Source organism: Macaca thibetana, chromosome 17, assembly GCF_024542745.1.
Source record: "Macaca thibetana thibetana isolate TM-01 chromosome 17, ASM2454274v1, whole genome shotgun sequence".
NCBI classification, from domain to species: Eukaryota; Metazoa; Chordata; class Mammalia; order Primates; family Cercopithecidae; genus Macaca; species Macaca thibetana.
The window spans coordinates 18,410,299-18,428,426 of record NC_065594.1 but is presented as its reverse complement, the minus strand read 5'-3'; the positions used below and the strand labels follow the sequence as shown (position 1 = coordinate 18,428,426).

Here is an 18,128-nt window from a genome sequence, read left to right as displayed (position 1 = left end):
GTTTAAATGTTTTTTCAAAGTTTACCAGTTAGGAGATGAGAGAATTAAGGTAAGGGAGAGGGACATTCCACAAAAAATTAAAAATATGAATAATATTTTGTCTAAGCCCAGGTCTTTCAAATTATAGTCTCTGGACCACTGCATAAAAATACCTGGGGCTGAATCCTGAGCCCGAATCAAGATTTACTGAGTCATTAACCAAAAGACACAGTTGTTTACTTTTTGCAGTCAGATCTCTGAGGATGGAGGCCAAAACTTGCCATTTTATCAAGCTCCTTGGTGATTCTTATGTTTACTGTGATAAGGTGTGGGATACATGAATTGTAATGTAAAAGACCAGAAAGAAAAACTGAAATAAAAGATGGCTCCAATGACACCTAACATCAGACTAAATATTTCCAGTGATTTAAAAAAAAAAAAGCTTTGAAGAACTAATTGTTCAAATTGTAAGGGATAGAAAATTCTTGCTTATCATAAATCAAAATTTGCTACCTGTAAATTTCTCCTTTAAAACTCAATTCCAAACTCAGCAGCAATACATAATAAAATTTAGCCCTTTTTTAAACAGAAAGATCATCAAATACCATCAAATATCTGAAGACACCACCATGTCCCTCTTAGTCCTATACTTCTAAATAAACAATTCTGGTTTTTTCAACCCTACGTCATTTTTTGAGACCCTTTACCATCCTATTCACCCTCTTGCCCAGCCCCGTTTTTTCTTAAAAGCTTAAATCTGTTGATATTTCACACTTAACATTCCATACTTTGTGTCATTCACAATTTCTAAGTTGTCTATATATACTCTAAAGTCTTTGATTAAATGTTAAATATAAAAGGATTGGATTGAAGGTGCTCTGAAAAGTTTACAGACTTTTCAGGAAAAAAGCTGACTTAGAGGTCAACATCAAGTAATTAACCACCAATGTGGGGGTACGACCATTTATCCAGCTATAAAATACAGAATGACATAAACAAGATAAAAGAGAATTTAAGGCCAGATTTCCTAAAATTAATTTCTATCCAGGCAATTTGCAATTCAATAAATCTGAGGACAACATCAACTTGCTCTCATTTTGGCTTGTAGAAATCACAAAATGGGTAAAGGTGGATTTTAGTGAAAGGGAAGGTAGTTAGTAAACAAAAAGGGAATTAAATGCATGAAATTATGATTAAACTTTTATAAAGTTTTGATACTTAGTTTTTTTTTAATATTTTTCTCTGGCATAAGGAATAAAATCAAGAGACTATTTTATTTGGTATTTTTCCTTTCAACTAGTCTTAAAATTGGGCAATATTTTTATATTTTCCTGCTGTCAAACCCTTTTTTCAAACAAAATCTTACATGAAATCCTAATACATTAATAAAAGTGAAATTGCTCTAACTAAAATTAAGGTGAGAGAATCTGACTTCCAAAACTGCATTATCCTTCTACATCTTGCAAAGAAACCCTAAGGTCCAATGAACTATGGTTTGAAAGCCACAGTTCTAAGACAAGGTACATGTTCCAATATCTGATAACGTACTTCCTATACGGGTAAAGAAAATGTTTGCTTTGTTTTGTGCTATTAAAGATAGTATTTTTTAGATGATATTGGTACATATATTTTATTTTGCTAATTTTGTCACATTTTCTCTATGTTTTTATAAGACAGAAAAGTAAGCTACATTGGTTACCATTTTAACTCCAATGGATCATTCCAGTGGATCTCTGAGTCCTCAGTAGCCCATGATATCCTTTTACACAAGTAACTTTATACCTCTGCACTCTTTATAATTTCCCATTCATCAATTTTAGCCTGAAGAGAATTGTATTAAGAAGGATTAAGGGCTCAATATAAAAGAATGTCAAGATCAATGGATGTAAAACTAAGGAGTTGGGGGTCATGTATTTGCCATTGTTGGTCTAGGGCAGTGTTTTTCAAACCCTTGACTATGACCCATAATATTAAACCATTTAAAACCATTACCAAAACTGAAAGAAAGGCTTCACAAAATAATATTCACCCAAACTATTTTTACTTATTTATTTTTTAGAGACAGGGTCTCCCTCTGTCACCCAGGCTGGAGTGCAGTGGCATTATCATAGCCCACTGCAACCTTGAACCACTAGGCTCAAATGATCTTCCCACCTTAACCTCCAGAATAGCTGAGATTTCAGGTGTGCACCACCATGCCCAGCTACCCAAACTATTTTCTATTTTATTTTATTCTAATTTATTTTTTAAGGCTAGCTATGACTGACTTAAATAGTAGTAATGACCGATAAATCAGAATTTACAACCCACTGATTTTGACCTGAACAACAAAAAACACTAGATAGATCAGGAGTCACAGACTTTTTCTGTAAAAATCTTGATAGTACATATTTTAGGCTTTGTAGGCCACATATGGTCTCTGTTGTAACCACACAACTCTGCTGCAGTAGGGTGGAAGCAGCCATAGATAGTATGTAAACACAACCGTAGCTGTGTTCCAATAAAGGTACATTTACAAAAGCAGGCAGTGAGCTGGATTTGGCATGTGGCCATAGTTTGATGACCTGTGGTCTATACTACAGTATACTGACCTACCGCAAAATGAGCAATGAAAGTGGTAGTATCTCCATATTACTGATGAAATACCTAGAATACTAAAAGGTTTAAGTGATGTACCCAACTACTGAGAAGGAGACAAGTATACTGACTGCATCATAATATAATGCTTCTCCCCCTCTATACTACTCCACACATGAGAGATGCATTGTTAGTGAGTTTTAGCATAATTGCTATGAGTTTTAGCAATACTGAACACAACACATTATACAAATCCATACTGTACTCACCTTTATTCACTCACTCATTCATTCAATCAACCAACAGTATACCTATTGTATAAACTACAAGGAGAATTTATATAATTAACTCTTAATTATACCAGAGAGAATATATCATAGCTTAAAAATTAAAGACAATGATTGTGAAAAAAAGTAGTAAAACTATTAAAAATCTGAAAAAATTTACATTTTAAAAAGCAATCATTTCTGAACTCCGCAGCAAACAATAACAATACATCATCACCTCTCTCCCAAAGAAGGAATAATCTCTCAACCCAATATCAAGCTTAATGCTCCTAAACTACTGTCTTTATGCTAAAGTTACTACTGGATAATATAGTAGCTTGGGACCTTATGAACCATGTTATTATTCTGCTTTAATTTTGATTTGGAGTTATATCTAATTTTCTTTGACTCCAATCTCCAAATTATTGAAAAGGTGGCTGTATGAAGAAAAACTTACCTTTCAGATTGAAGCTTTGTGGTTTTTACTATTAAATCTTGAGTCTGTTCCTTTGCTGCCTAAAATTATAAACATATCTAATATAAGTACATTCCAATTTTATTTTATTTCAGAAAACAAAACTACCACTTACTGAAATTTAGACTTAAAACAAATGAGATCACTCTACGGAACGCAAAAGAAAAGCACAAAAAAATGAAATAACGTAGATGTTTCAAGCCTCATCCACTGGAGGAACACACTCAAGAGTTCTTAATATACACATAATGCTAAGGCTTACAAGAAAGAAAAAGGTATCCAGATGCTGACTAAAGAACTTAATAGTTCGTGATGCTTTTCAGTGCAACAGAAGCACTGGAAGAACAAGTTAAGCATGAAGAACATGACTTCAGGTAGGGACATGTTGAACTGAGATACCATGCAACCTCTACATGGGGTTGTTAACTAAGTCACTGAAAAGGAAGTGTGGAGCTCAACAACAGAAAAGTGTAAGACGGAGGTAAAAATTTGAAAGTTGTAATATACAAACTACCTGCCATATAAGTTTTTGGTGAGGATCAGAGCTAGCCCCATCTAAAGGACACAAGGCTATTCCTAACCAACTTTCATTCTAAGCAATTATCTCTTCCCTAAGCCAGAGTTGAAAGGATCAAGAGTGAAAAGTCAATTAAGAAAGTATTTTATCCAAAGATTAGAACACATTCATGAAGTGGCTTTAAACAAAAGACAATAAGATTCTCTCTCAAAGATCTGAACTGGGGAATATTACAAAACTAAGGCAATAAACAACAAGAAGAGAAGCAAGTGGTCATGAGGCATGTACAGAAATAGAGTCCATGCCTTGAAGAAAAATTAAATGAGCCAGAAAGATGCATAAATTATGTCATTAGTAAAGTAGAGAAAAACACATAAAATAGAAGGTGAGTCAGTCTGTTAAAGAGAAAATACCAGCGCAAACACCTGAAGACACTGGGTCATTTTCATGTTAGAACACCATAATAAAGAGTGAAGCTTCTGTTGCTAAGGTTTCTTTCTTTCTTTTTTTTTTTTTTTTGAGACAGAGTCTCGCTCTGTCGCCCAGGCTGGATGGAGTGCAGTGGCGCGATCTCAGCTCACTGCAAGCTCTGCCTCCCGGGTTCAAGCCATTCTCCTGCCTCAGCCTCCTGAGTAGCTGGGACTACAAGCGCCCGCCACCACTCCCGGCTAATTTTTTGTATTTTCAGTAGAGAAGGGGTTTCACCGTGTTAACCAAGATGGTCTCAATCTCCTGACCTCGTGATCTGCCTGCCTCGGCCTCCCAAAGTGCTAGGATTACAGGCGTGAGCCACTGCGCCTGGCCTGTTGCTAAGGTTTCTTTCTAGCACTGCCTTAGACCTAGACACCTCCAGTTCTGGGTTTTTAGAAGCCTAATCCTCTACAAACTCAGTTTTCAGACTGTGAGGAAAATTCTCTTATTGCTTTCTAGGTATCCTGTCAATAACAGAGCCTGATTGCCACCTCAAATGAAGCTATTTTGAGTGTATGTTCCCAGGAAATAAATATTTTAAGAAAATAGATTTGAACCTAGGTAATTCTGCATATCACTTATCTTTATTATTATTATTTGTTTTTAAAGACACAGGGTCTCACTCTGTCACCCAGCCTGGAATACGGTGGTGCAATCTTGAGTCACTGCAGTCTTGACCTCTGGGCCCAAGCAATCCTCCCACCTAAGCCTCTAGAATAGCTATGACTACAGGCATGTGCCACCATGCCTGGCTAACTTATTAAAAGTTTTTGGTAGAGATGGGGCCTTGCTACGTTGCCCAGACTGGTCACAAAGGATCCTTCTGCCTCAGCCTCCCAAAATGCTAAGATTATGGGTGTGAGCCACCATGCCCAGCCATTTCACTGACTTTTAAGGAATGGAGCTCAACATGATAGCTCCCAAGGTACTCTTTTAGAATTATTAGACTGCCAATAACTTCTTCAAATGCTTATACTTCTTAAACTCCAAAGTTCCATTTCCACCTTGTACAGCCTGGCCTTATGCAATTTTTAAAATATAGTATCCCCCCTCAAGTCAAAAATATATTTACATTTTAATATTTCTGAAAAAAAGAATGCTTCACAAAATCAGTATCAAAAAACATTTACTAGCTTTTTACTCCAGTCATTATTGAGGGTGCACCTTATAATTAACACCATTTATTAATCAATGAAATATGATACTTTAGCACAATGTTATATAATAAGAATTTGCAAATATTTTTTGCATATGTCCTGATTTTTTTCATTTATAAACTATGGTAAGAATTCCAAAGTAATATTTAATAATATTAATGAAGATTATTAATCTCAATTTCCATTTATCTTAAATGTTAAAGATGATTATTGTTGAATTAATAATAAACATATGCATCTAAATGTAATTTATCCAAGGAAAACCACAAAGGAATAAACAATAACATATATGAAACTACCGATTACATTTTTAAATGTTTTCTAATAATTTCTAAAAGGTACCATAGTCAAAGCATTTCAGAAAATATTAAATAATTAAATGAATCATTATAACAACATTCTATAAGAAAAACAGAGAGGATACTCTAAGAAAAACTTTTCTTTATGAATGAATAACTTAAGAACATTAGAGTTGATATTATGAACATATACTGTTAGAATTCCAATAGTGCTATCTCCAAATAAATTACCTTTAAGCATAATTTGAAGGAATAAATAAAACTTTCAAAATCATGGACCTCCTACTATTAGAAATGATATGTGGATCAAAAATGAATGTAAACAATAGGCAGTATCAAATATTTTTAAATATTCAATCAAAAAGCTATGAGGGAATCTTTTATAGGTGATAAAAATGTTCTCTATCTTGATTATGGTTGTTGTTTCACAGGTGTATAAAACTGTCAAGCCTATCAATATAAACACTTTGAATGGGTGCAGTTTATTACCATTCATAAATTATTCCTCAATAAAGTTGACCTGAATAAAGAAAGAAAATAGGCCCATGTCACTATAGAAGAAAAAACAGGATGTAAGGTGGGTGCAAAGAAAATATAAAGGACTGGCCGGGCATGGTGGCTCATGTCTGTAATCCCAGCACTTTGGGAGGCCGAGGCAGGCAGATCACTTGAGGTCAGGAGTTTGAGACCAGCCTGGACAACATGGCGAAATCCTGCCTCTATTAAAAATACAAAAATTAGCCAGGCATGGTGTCAGGCGCCTGCAATCCCAGCTACCTGGGAGGCTGAGACAGAATTGCTTGAACCCAGAAGGTGGAGGTTGCTGTGAGCCAAGATCGCGCCACTGAGGATAGAGTGAGACTCTGTCTCAAAAAAAAAATACAAAGGACAAAACAGAAGGAGACACTTCGGTTGTAATTTAAAATATTTATAAACTATTTGAAAAATGGCATGAAGAATAAAAATACTATGATCTTTTTATATTTAAAACTTTCTATGATGAAAAGTATAAAAATATAAGGGTACAAATTAAAAAATAAGAGATACTACCACTAAAAGTTGGAAACTGAGTAGTCTAATATTACAGAGCATGATATTATTTAAAAAAACAAAGGTACAATATAGAAAACATTATAAAGTGTAATTTGAGGAAAGGCATTACATTATGGAGACTAAAAGATGATAAAAGGAAATAAAAAAGTTAAAGAAAAAGAAGGGTCAAACAAAATCAACCACTGAGGAATAAAGTAAATATATGCCAAAAATGTGAAATGGCCATTAATAATTAGAATATACTATATAATTATTTAAATATTGTCAAATTAACAAATACCTAAATATTGGACTGAGAGACAATAAACATGCCAATAATATCTGATAGGTTAGTAAGAATATCAAAATTTAGACAAGACCAGAAAAGATAAAATTTTAGAGAAACAAGAAATTAACTAGTCCTGCAAACTGATGATGCAAGTAGCCTGTGATTAATCTATAGAATATGCATTAATGATTCTTCCTAGAATCACTGTTGATGTCAATGGTTCCAGGAGACACTTAGAGATAGAAGCTAGCTCTTAAAATGTGAAGGTAGTAGACGTAATCATGATTGGCCCTCAGGAGGAAACTGTTCTATGTACTACTCCAAAATTAGATGACTGAGGGTAATTAAGTCAAAATGCTGATTCTGCTGCCAAATTGTAAGTTTAGGACTGCTTTCATTAAAAGACCTAAAATTATACATATTTTCCCAGAATTGTTTTAAGGCTATGCATAAATCAGAATTAAGCTGGGTCTTTATCAGGCACAGCTTTAGTGTGAAATTAATCCTAAGGCTTCGTACTAAAAGAAAATCATTCCTCCTAGATTTCTAGAATATTATGGAATTGAAAGGTTTATCACAATTCTACATAGTTAGCTCTGTACTGGCTAGACCAAAATATAAATGCTCTAAAGTCAATTGAACAATATTAATAAATCATTATCCAAAGAAACACAAAGATATCTAAAATTTTTAAAAATAAGGATTATATTTATACCCAAATTTCCTACAGGGCATTATGGATTAGATATCTATACATTTTGTAGACCTAATAATTTTTGAAAGTTTACTTTATAGCAGGAACTATGCCAAAATCTGGCCATTATACAATACCTGTAGTCGACTTGTCATATCTTGACAACAGTTGCTCATTGCTTGAACATCTTCACTTATGCTTTCAAGTTCCTGAAAAGGAGAAAAGTAACATCACACATCATATATACAGTAAGAAGAAGGTTCTCTTCTCTTAGCTAAATCCTTATTTTAGTTACATAAATTTTTTTTTGGTCAAGGTATGACAAGAGATCCCATATTTAAAACTGGAAATGATTAAAAAGAATAACATCTAGTGTTAGAAAAACTGTAAAGAAAATAGTACATTCCTTTTAGAGAATATGACCACAGGAAAATGGCAAATGCTTTATAAAACTGAATATCCCTTTATTCCTAGAGTTATTCAATTGCAGTTATTCTTATTGATGTTTAAATAGTCCTATATTTGGCCAGTAGAAGAATCCTCTTCATATTAGCTCCAAAGTCCTTTTGACATTTATCCAATAGTCTCAGATAGCATCTTTGCTTTCTGATACTGATAAGATTGTTCCTTTTAGTAGGAAATGATGTTTAAAAGAGCCAGGCGTGGTGGCACACACCTGTAGTCCCAGTTACTTGGGAGACTAAGGTGCGAGAATTGAGTGAGCCCAGGAGTTCGATGCTATAGTGTACTGTGATCATATCTGGAAACAGCCACTGCACTCCAGACTGGGCAACATAGCAAGATTCCATCTCTAATGTAATAAAAAGAAATCCTTTCCAAATTATTAGTCTTCAGTCAATAAAAATCTACCAAGGTGTTAAAACAATCTATTTTTATTGAACACTCATTGAAACCATGTGCAACACTTCCATAACTCACAGAGAAATATATTACTATTACAATGTATTAATACAGTTAATAAAAATATTACATAATAAATAAGATATAATAACATAAACAAAATTTATTTTCACTCTATGGCGAGTGGACTATACTCTCAAGTATGATGAATCATTATTAATACATTGAAGTTACTGATATTAATCTGAAATTTTCATATTTTAGAATATAGTAAAAGTAACTCAATTCTAATTAATCTCCAATAGAGAAGTTGTTATCCAAGAGAGGTTTATTCGATGAGGGGATATTTCTATTGGAAAGCCATTCAGGGAAATGTTAATATTTTTGTTAAAAAAGCTAAAATTCCTAAGATAATCTTCTAGAACAATGTTACAACTTTCTAAGAATTAATATTTGTGGAAGTCACAGATTCATAAATCACATTAATACAAATAAAGACCCAAATGCAGCAAGAGAAATTAGCTAAGTTTTCTATTTGGGCATAGTATACGAATAGCAAATATATCAATCTAATTCAAAAAAATACTTAGCACAGAGTCAGACATAACAGTAAGTTCTCAATATATGCTAAATGAAAAGAGTTTACATACCTCCTTCACTTCCTTGAAAATGCTTACAAATTCTTCATTGATGGCTAAACTTTTACGTTCAATATCTCCACGTAAATTTCTTCGAGTTCTCAGACTATTTTCAACAAAAAAGGTTGAAAGTGCCTTGAGAGCTTCTAACATCTCCTATACAATTGGTAACAGAAGACAATTACTGGAACTAATTTTTAAATGTTTTCCTAATCTCAAGACAAAATGTAATGAAATCATTTTCAAATGATTTGTTTTCATTAAACAATCCAAAAAATATTGAAGGACCTTCAAATTACTGAAGCATGCTTATTTCCAGAACATAATAAGGGTCTACTTACTTGTGTATAGTGTTACATATACAAGATTATTCATTGCAGAATTGTTTGGAATTGCAAAGACTAGAAATAATCTAAATGTCCATCTAAAAGGGATTGGTTAAATAAATTATGATATACTTATTTACAAAAAAAAATCTTTATGCACTTACATAGTATAAGCTTTGAGATATGGTAAGTGAAACATCAAGGCATAGAAACAGTTATAATACCAACAGTTAAAAACTTAAAAGGAATAGATACATGCATATTTCCTTGCGTATACCTAGTTTACACATATATAAGGTACACATTAAACTATCTCTGGAACGATCTATTTAAGAATAAGTACTGGAAGCCTCCAGGCTAGAAACTGAATAACTGGAAGCAGAACTTGGAAGAACTTAAAGGCGAAGGCCTCTCTGAAGTGACTGTGAACTGAGGCCTCAGTGGTAGGCAACAGCCAGTCATGGAGACAACGCCTTCCACAGAGAGAGCAAACAGTGAGTACAAAGACCATAAAGTGGTAGAAGGAAGGCCACTATGACTGAAGCTATGAGAAATTATTACGATTTTAGGCAGCGGAGTAATATAATACAATTTACATTTATAAAAGTTTATTCAACTTTGTAAGGGAAATGAATGGTAGAGGGGTACAAGAAAGGAGGTAGGAAAGAGAAAAAACTAAAATAATCCAAGTGTGGTTTGATAGTGGCTTAGACCAAGATGGCAGTAGTACAAATGAAAAAGAGATATTCCAAAACATGGCACAGTGGCTTACATCTGTAATCCCAGCAGTTCGGGAGGTCAAGTTGGGAGGACAGTTTGATGCCAGGAGGTCAAGACCAGCCTGGGTAACATAGTGAGGCCCTATCTCTACAAAAAATCAAAAAATTAGCCAGGTATGGTGGCATGTGCCTGTAGACCTAGCTACCTGGGAAGCCGTGGCAGGAGGATCGCTTGAGCCCACAAGATCGAGGCTGCAGTAAAGCCACGTTCTCTCCACTGGACTCTAGCCTGGGTGACAGAGTGAGACGTGGTCTCAAAAAAAAAAAAAGATATTCCAAAAATTTTTTTCAAAGTAGGATACGTTTGTGGATTTGACAGGAGATGTAAAAAAAAAAAAAGTGACAAGAATCCAAAATTACTCATATGCTTCTTGCTTGACGGGGTAAATGGTGATGTTCTTTAGCGAGAGTGGAACCAGTTTAGGGAAAAATCAAGAGTTCCGCCCATGTTAAGTTCTATGATGTCAATCAGTATCCAATTGGAAGTACAGTATAGACAACTGATTCTACAAATCTGGAGCTCAGTCTATGTCAGAAACACAGTCATAAATTTGAGAGTAATCATGCTTTTTACTACTAAAATTATGAAAGTACAAGATTTTTCTCACAGAGAGAACATGAAAGGAGGAGAGAGCAGAGAACCAAGCCCAGGACACCCCATAGTACCCTAAATTTTGCAGATATACATGTCTACACCTCTACTACTATATATTCTAGTAGGCTTACCCTTTCATGTTTCTGTTATGTTATTTTGAAATATTGGCTGGATTGACAAAAATAGTAAAGCTATTTATATAAATCCAACTTAATATTTAAGGGGAAGCAAAAATATGTTTACAACTATAAATACTTACCATACCAAAAAAAAAGAAAAAGAAAAAAAAAAACCCATAAAGTGAAGCAGTTTCTTTTGACTATAGCCTTGAAATGTCCTTAGGTCTGGTTCAAAGAAGTAGTCAGTAATATTGAATGAACGAAATCACAGACTCAAATGTAAATTACAGTTCCACCAGTTACTAGTTGTATGACAACCTAGCTGCACTCTCTCCATGCTTTATTTTCCTCATGGTAAAAAGAAGGTCATGTGGCCAGGTCCTCTGGCTCACGCCTTGTAACCCCAGTACTTTGGGAGGCCGAGGCGGGCAGATCACCTGAGGTCTGGAGTTCGAAACCCGCCTGACCAACAAGGAGAAACCCCATCTCTACTAAAAATACAAAATTAGCCGGGTGTGGTGGCGCATGCCTGTAATCCCAGCTACTCAGGAGGCTGAGGCAGAAGAATCACTTGAACTCGGGAGACGGAGGTTGGGGTGAGCCGAGATTGCACCACTGCACTCCAGCCTGGGCAACAAGCGCGAAACTCTGTCTCAAAAAAAAAAAAAAAAAAAAAAAAAAAAAAAGAAGGCCATGTTATCTACATCAAAATAAGTAGCAGTCTTAAATGATATAATAAATATCAATACGAGATACATTAAACACTTCATAAATTTTATGATAAAATATTTGTTAAGAAACAGTAAGTGCCAGGCTCTTTGCAAAGGACTTTACCTGGAGTCTCTCACTGAGTCCTCAAATAACCACCATGAGAAAGTTACTAGCAGTATTCCTAATTCCTAAACGGAAGCTGAGATTAGTGAAGGGACTTACTCAAATCATAATGCACAAATGTAGTGGTTCTATCTAATAAGTGGCAGCCCCCAGAGCCCTTCTTTCTTATTCACTACATTGCAATGTTATTTTGTTACATACCGGAGTCAAATTGTTATTGACAGCTATTTTTCAGTTACCTACACATTCAGCTGTAAAACTCTCTAACTTTGACATATGTTCTTCTTTATGTTACACTGTCATGATCAATTTACCTAGCGACTCATGGACACAGAAGAGATGGCTGGGTATGTGAGCAACTGTAAAGTCCAACTTAAGTGTCAGGAGGTACTTGGGAGAGAGCATGCGGTCTATCTTCTAAAGAAATACAGCCTGAGCCCACAAATCATAGCGCTTGGCTAACAACAAAAAAAAACTAGTAGATATAACTTCATTTCAGCCATGGGCAAAGGTAGTTCTTTCCCGCTGCAAATTATTGTAGCTGTTGTCACTTGTCGGCGGAAACGCTCCCTTATCCCTACCAATGCTCTCTTGGTCTCCTGACCCCCATTCGCACTGCCTTATCTTGGAATCTGCTCTTCTGCATGTATTTCCTATCCCGTCCTGTGCTCTCCTCCTGTCTCCCGGCTCTCACCGCCAAACACCTCCGGGAGTGTATGGAGGGCACCTTTCGAGGCGCCGCAGTTCACCAATCCCATCCAGAGAGTCTTGAAGGCACCTTTTCAGGTGGAGAGAACACACAGGAAACCCCTTCGCTTTTCCGAAGGTTACTGGGGCTCCCCTTTCTCACCCCACCCCCCACCCCCGGCGCCCGCAGAGCAGCGGAGCCCGCAGGGCTGGGGTCACTCGCGGTCGCTCTGCGGCCGGGACGAGGGAGACCGCGGTGGGTCCCTGACAGACACCGCCCCTGGCCCGGCTCAGCCCCGCGGGAACCTGTGCCTCCGGCCCCACCAGCCCCGGTTACCTTGTCGTTGTCCAGCCGCGTCTCCAGGATCTTATGCAGCTTGCGCGACAGCGGGTTGTTGGTCGTCGCCGAGGTCCCGCCTGCCCCATTGTTGAGGCCGTTGGCAGCCCCAGTCGCAGACACTGCGACCACTTCCCCGCTGCCCTCGGCCATAGCGCTGCGCGTCCCGCCCCTTGCTGCCACCTCAACCAGGCAGGGACAGCGGCGGCAGCGCGAATATTGCGCATGTGCAGATCGGCCGCGCATGCGCATCGGTCCCGGAAGGCTCCACCGGGTAACCCTGCCTGGGCTCCCAGAAGGTTGAGGGGTGAAGAAGATGTGGGGGGCGGGACAAGACCCTCGGGTGGGAGGAGAAAATTGCTAGGATTAGAGAGGACTTTGGAACTGTGAGTCTGCGAGCTTCTGAGCTAATTAGATGACAGCCAAATGTAATATGTAAAATACACCAAGACTTGTGCCTGGCATATACATTCAGTATAAGTTAACTAGAAGTTTAAATTAAATTTGCCTTATCTGAATTCATTTTTTTGAAAATTATGTGCTGAAGGCATAGTATGTGCCAAGTACTCTGGTAGGCACTGGAGAATCTACATTGTATGTCTGAAACAGACAAAGCAGTTAATAGATGTTATTAGGTTGTGATGAGTGCTCAGGGCATGAAGTAGTACAGTGAAAGAAAATGGAGGAAAAGGCCCACTTCACTCAGGGAGGTTTGGAGAGGAGTTGACACTTAAACTGAGATTCGAAGGAGAATCAGAATGTGAGGAGAAATCATTCCCAGTTACAAGAAAAGTGTGTAAGTGTACAGGCTTCAAAACAAGATGAACTTGGGTCTGACACAAATGGACCAGAGCCCATGAAACTGTAAAGTAATGGATAAGAAAGTAACAAATTGAGAAAACCTCCCAGGAAACGCTGAAAAACAAACATCTTTTTTTTTCTTTCTTCTCTCATTTTTTAAAATTTGAATCAAAATAAAATCCTGGAATTCTGTGAATTATTTGTCAGAAACACTATTTGGCTCTTGTCATCAATTTTCCTTGTTTCATATATATCTATGTACCTATTTATATTGTATATCAGACTTAAGGGAAAATTACCTATTACACAGGTCACATAAAGAAAGCACTGACAAAACCACTCATCTCTACTCTAATAAAGACGAGAAGGCTCAACTATCCAAAAGAAAAAAATATACAAAAAGCAGCAATATCTAGGTATGTATTCAACAAAAACTACAGAGAACCTAGATGAATAAAACTTTAAAGTGCTACTGGGAGAACATACAACTTAAATCAATGAAAAAATATATTGTTCTCTTCAACAGGAAGACTCAATATTGTAAGATGTCTTTTTCACGGATAAATTTAAGTTCAGAGTAACCAAAACTAAAATATCAAAGGTGTTCCTAAGGTGTATATATCCAAATGAATCTTGACTATATAAAGCAATAATATAATGTGGAGTTTGCAAATATGTGCAGTTCAAAGGAATGACAATGATAGCATGCCAAGTCAGGAGTGGTCATGAGATATCACATATTGTATGACTTCCTTATGTGAAATCTCCCAAATAGGTAAATCCACAGAGATAGAAAATAGATTAGTGGTTCTGGGAAGAGGAGTATTGGGAAGAGGGAATGGGGAGTACCAGCTCATTGTACAGGTTAGTTTTGGGGGAGATGAAAATACTCTAAAGCTAAATTGTGGTGATGGCTGCACAACTCTGTCAATATACTAAAAACCACTGAACTGTACACTTCAAATGAATGAATTGTATGACATGCAAGTTTCATCTCAAAGCTGTTTTTTAGGCCAGGTGTGGTGGCTCACACCTGTATTCCCAGCACTTTCGGAAGGCTGAGGCAGGGGGATCGCTTGAGTTCAGGAGTTAAAGACCAGCCTAGGCAACATAGCGAGACACTGTCTCTACAAAAAAAAAAAAAAGAAAGAAAAAGAAAAATAATACAAAAACGAGTCAGGTGTGGTGGCATGTCTGTGGTCCCAGCTACTTGGAAGTTTGAGGTGGAAGTATCACTTGAGCTCAAGCCTGCGGTGAGTCCATAAACTTCACCTGTTTAAAGTATAAAATATGACAACTTTTAGTTTAATTTCAGAGTCAGCAAATATCACCATCATCTAATTTTAAGATATTTTCACTACTTTAAGAAGAAAACTCTACCCATTAGCAAATACTCCCCATTTTCCCCTGTCTACCACCCTAGGAAAGCACAAATCTGCTTTCTGTCCCTATAGATAGCCAGTTTGGGACATTTCATATAAACAGACTAATGATATTGAGTTGTAAGAATTTTTTATATATTCTGGATACTAGTCTTAATGATTTATTGGAAAATATTTTTTACTACTTTTGCTTGTCCTTTCACTTTCTCAGTGGCAGCCTTTGAAGCACAATTGATATTAATTTGATGAGGTGCAACTTATCAATTTTCTTTTTTATTATTTGTGTTTTTGGTGCCTTATTCAAGAAATGATTACCCAACCTAGACCACAAAAATTTATTCCTGTGTTTTCTTCTATTACATTGGCACAAAAGTAATTGCAGTTTTTGCCATTGAAAGTAGTGGCAAAAACTGCAATTACTTTTGCACCAACCTAGTAAAAGTTTATATTTTCAGCACTTATATTAAAGTCTATCTTGTACCTTGAGCTAATTTTTGTGTATGGATGTTAGGTAGGGATCCAGTTTTATTGTTTTAAATGTGGATATTTAGTCCTCTCCCACACCATTTGCTGAAAAGACTATTCTTTCTCCCATGTGAGCTTTTCTATAGATTGAGAAAAAGCAAATGATAAATCCAATTTCCATTCATGATTGAAAAAACAAGCAAACCCTTAGCGATTTGAATAGAAAGGGACTTCCTTAATTGGATTGAGAGTATATCCAAAAAAAAAAAAAAAAAAAAAAGACCCTATGACAAACATCACACCTAAGGAAATATTTAAAACTTTCTCCTTGACATCAAGAATAAGACAAAAATGGTCCACTATCACTGCTATGCATTATTTCACTAGAGGCTCAAACCAGAATAATAAACTAAGAAAAAAGTCATAAAAATTTGAGAGAATTTTTTAAATTCACACTTTTTCCAGATGATGCAATTGTGTCCCTAGATAATCCAGAAGGATCTACAGAAAAATTGTTAGAATTAAAATAATAACCTATTTCACATATTGTTTTCCAAAACTCCAAAAAGTACAGGATCTTGGAATTCAACTAGCTTGCAGAAGAGGTTGTGTGACTCATTAGCATCTCATTGCAAAAATATGTTTTTACATTGGTTAGGATTTGCTTCATCAGTTAGCATTGAAGAGCCTGTAAAAGTGATTAAAAATCCAAGATTAAAAACGATATGGAGCCAGGTGCGGTGGGTCATGCCTGTAATCCCAGCTACTCGGGAGGCTGAGGCAGGAGAATCACTTCAACCGGGAGGCAGAGGTTGCAGTGAACCAAGATTGTGCCACTGCACTCCAGCCTGGAGAGTAGAACAAGACTCCTTCCTTGAAAAAAAAAAAAAGAAGAAGAAGAAGAAGAAAAGAAAAAGATATAGAGACAAGGCACAGTGGTTTATACCTGTAATCCCAACACTTTGGGAGTTAGAGGCAGGAGGATCACTTGAGCCCAGGAATACGAGACCAGCCTGGGCAACATCAAGAGACTCTACCTCTACAAAAAATTTTTAAAAATAGCCAGTTGTGGTGGTACATGTTTGTATCCCAGCTAGTTGGGAGGCTGAAGTGGGAGGATCACTTGATCTTAGAAGGTTGAGGCTGCAGTAAGCTATGATTGCACCACTGCACTCCAGCCTGGGTAACAGAGTGAGAATCTGTCACCAAAAAAAAAGAAGAAAGAAAGAGAGGGAGGGCTGGAGGGAGGGAGCGAGATGAGGGTGGAGGGGGGAGAAAAGAAAAGAAAAGGAAAGAAAGGAGACAAAAGAAGAAGGAAAGAAAAGGAGAAGGAAAGAAAGAAAATATTTGGGCCGGGCATGGTGGCTCACCTCTCTAATCCTAGTACTTTTGGAGGCTGAGGCAGGCAGATAGCTTGAGCCCAGGAGTTTGAGACTAGCCTAGACAAGACAGAGAAACCCTGTCACTAGAAAAATACAAAAATTTAGCCAAGCATGGTACCACACGCCCCTGTAGTCTTAGCTACTCAGGAGGTTGAGGTGGGAGGATTGCTTGAACCTAGAAGGCGGAGGTTGCGGTGAGCCGAGATCATGCCACTGCACATCAGCCTGGTTGACAGAGTGAGACCTTATTTAAAATATGTTATTTACGTTATTCTAGGATTCAGGATTTCTTAACTTTGGCACCATTGACATTTGGGGCTGCGTATTTTGTTGTTGTTGTTGGGAACTCTTCTGTTCACCGTAGGCTGTTTAGCAGCATTCCTGCCCTCTATCCACTAAATGCCGGTAGCATCCTCCCCAGGTAGAACGACCAAAATGTCTTCAGACATTGCCAATGTCCCTGAAGGGCAAAACTGTCCAGGGTTGACAACCACTGTTCCAAGCCATAAGTATTTTAGTTATCTGATAGTGCTTAACATGTTACCCCAAAACTAGTATATTAAAAAAAAAAACCATCATGGCTTCCGTGAGTCAGGAAATCAAGAGTGACTTGGCTAGGTGGTTTAGGCTCAGGGTCTCTCATGAAGCTGCAATCAGATATTACTAGGACTGCAGTCATCTGAAAGCTTAATTGGTGCTGGAGGATTCACTTCAAGGTGGCAAACTCATGTGACTGGCATATGCTACTTATTAGAAGGAGGCTCCATTCCTCACCAAATGGGCCTTCCCACGGGGCTATCTGAGTGTCCTCGTAACTTGGCACTCTTCCTGCTAGGCATTTACCATGGATATAATGCAACTACTTGCCACAGTATATAAACAAAGATATTTATCATATCATGGTTCATAATAGAGAGAAAAATAGAGACAGAGAGAGAAATGAAGAGAAAGGAAGGAAGGAAGGGAGAAAGAGAGGCAGAAAGAGAAAGAGAAAGGAAGGAGGGAAGGAAGGAGAGACTAAGGGAGGGAGGAGGAAAGAGAGACAACCAAAGTGTCTATCAATAGAGGACTGAACAAATAAATTATGATGCACTCATTCATTCAGCAGAATACTATGCAAATGTTATCTGCTATGAAGGAGATTTAAATGTTAACCTTCAAAGAAT

At 36.9% G+C, this 18,128-nt stretch overlaps 1 protein-coding gene across 4 annotated transcripts in view; it reads right to left on the bottom strand.

Annotated features, from left to right (window-relative positions):
* COG6 (component of oligomeric golgi complex 6) overlaps window positions 1-13,186 on the bottom strand; it is a 101,422-nt gene extending 88,236 nt beyond the window's left edge. For 3 of the 4 annotated variants that reach the window (XM_050766122.1, XM_050766118.1, XM_050766121.1), the window contains exons 1-4: window positions 12,933-13,180; window positions 9,268-9,411; window positions 7,894-7,965; window positions 3,280-3,338 (exon numbers count right to left, since the gene is read on the bottom strand). In XM_050766122.1, coding sequence (XP_050622079.1) covers window positions 3,280-3,338; window positions 7,894-7,965; window positions 9,268-9,411; window positions 12,933-13,178 — 521 coding nt within the window. In that variant the 5' untranslated portion in view covers window positions 13,179-13,180. Of the gene's footprint in view, window positions 1-3,279; window positions 3,339-7,893; window positions 7,966-9,267; window positions 9,412-12,932 lie in introns of all 4 variants that reach the window. The other variant, XM_050766117.1, reaches the window with a different exon arrangement.
* Between the last annotated feature and the right edge of the window lie 4,942 nt (window positions 13,187-18,128).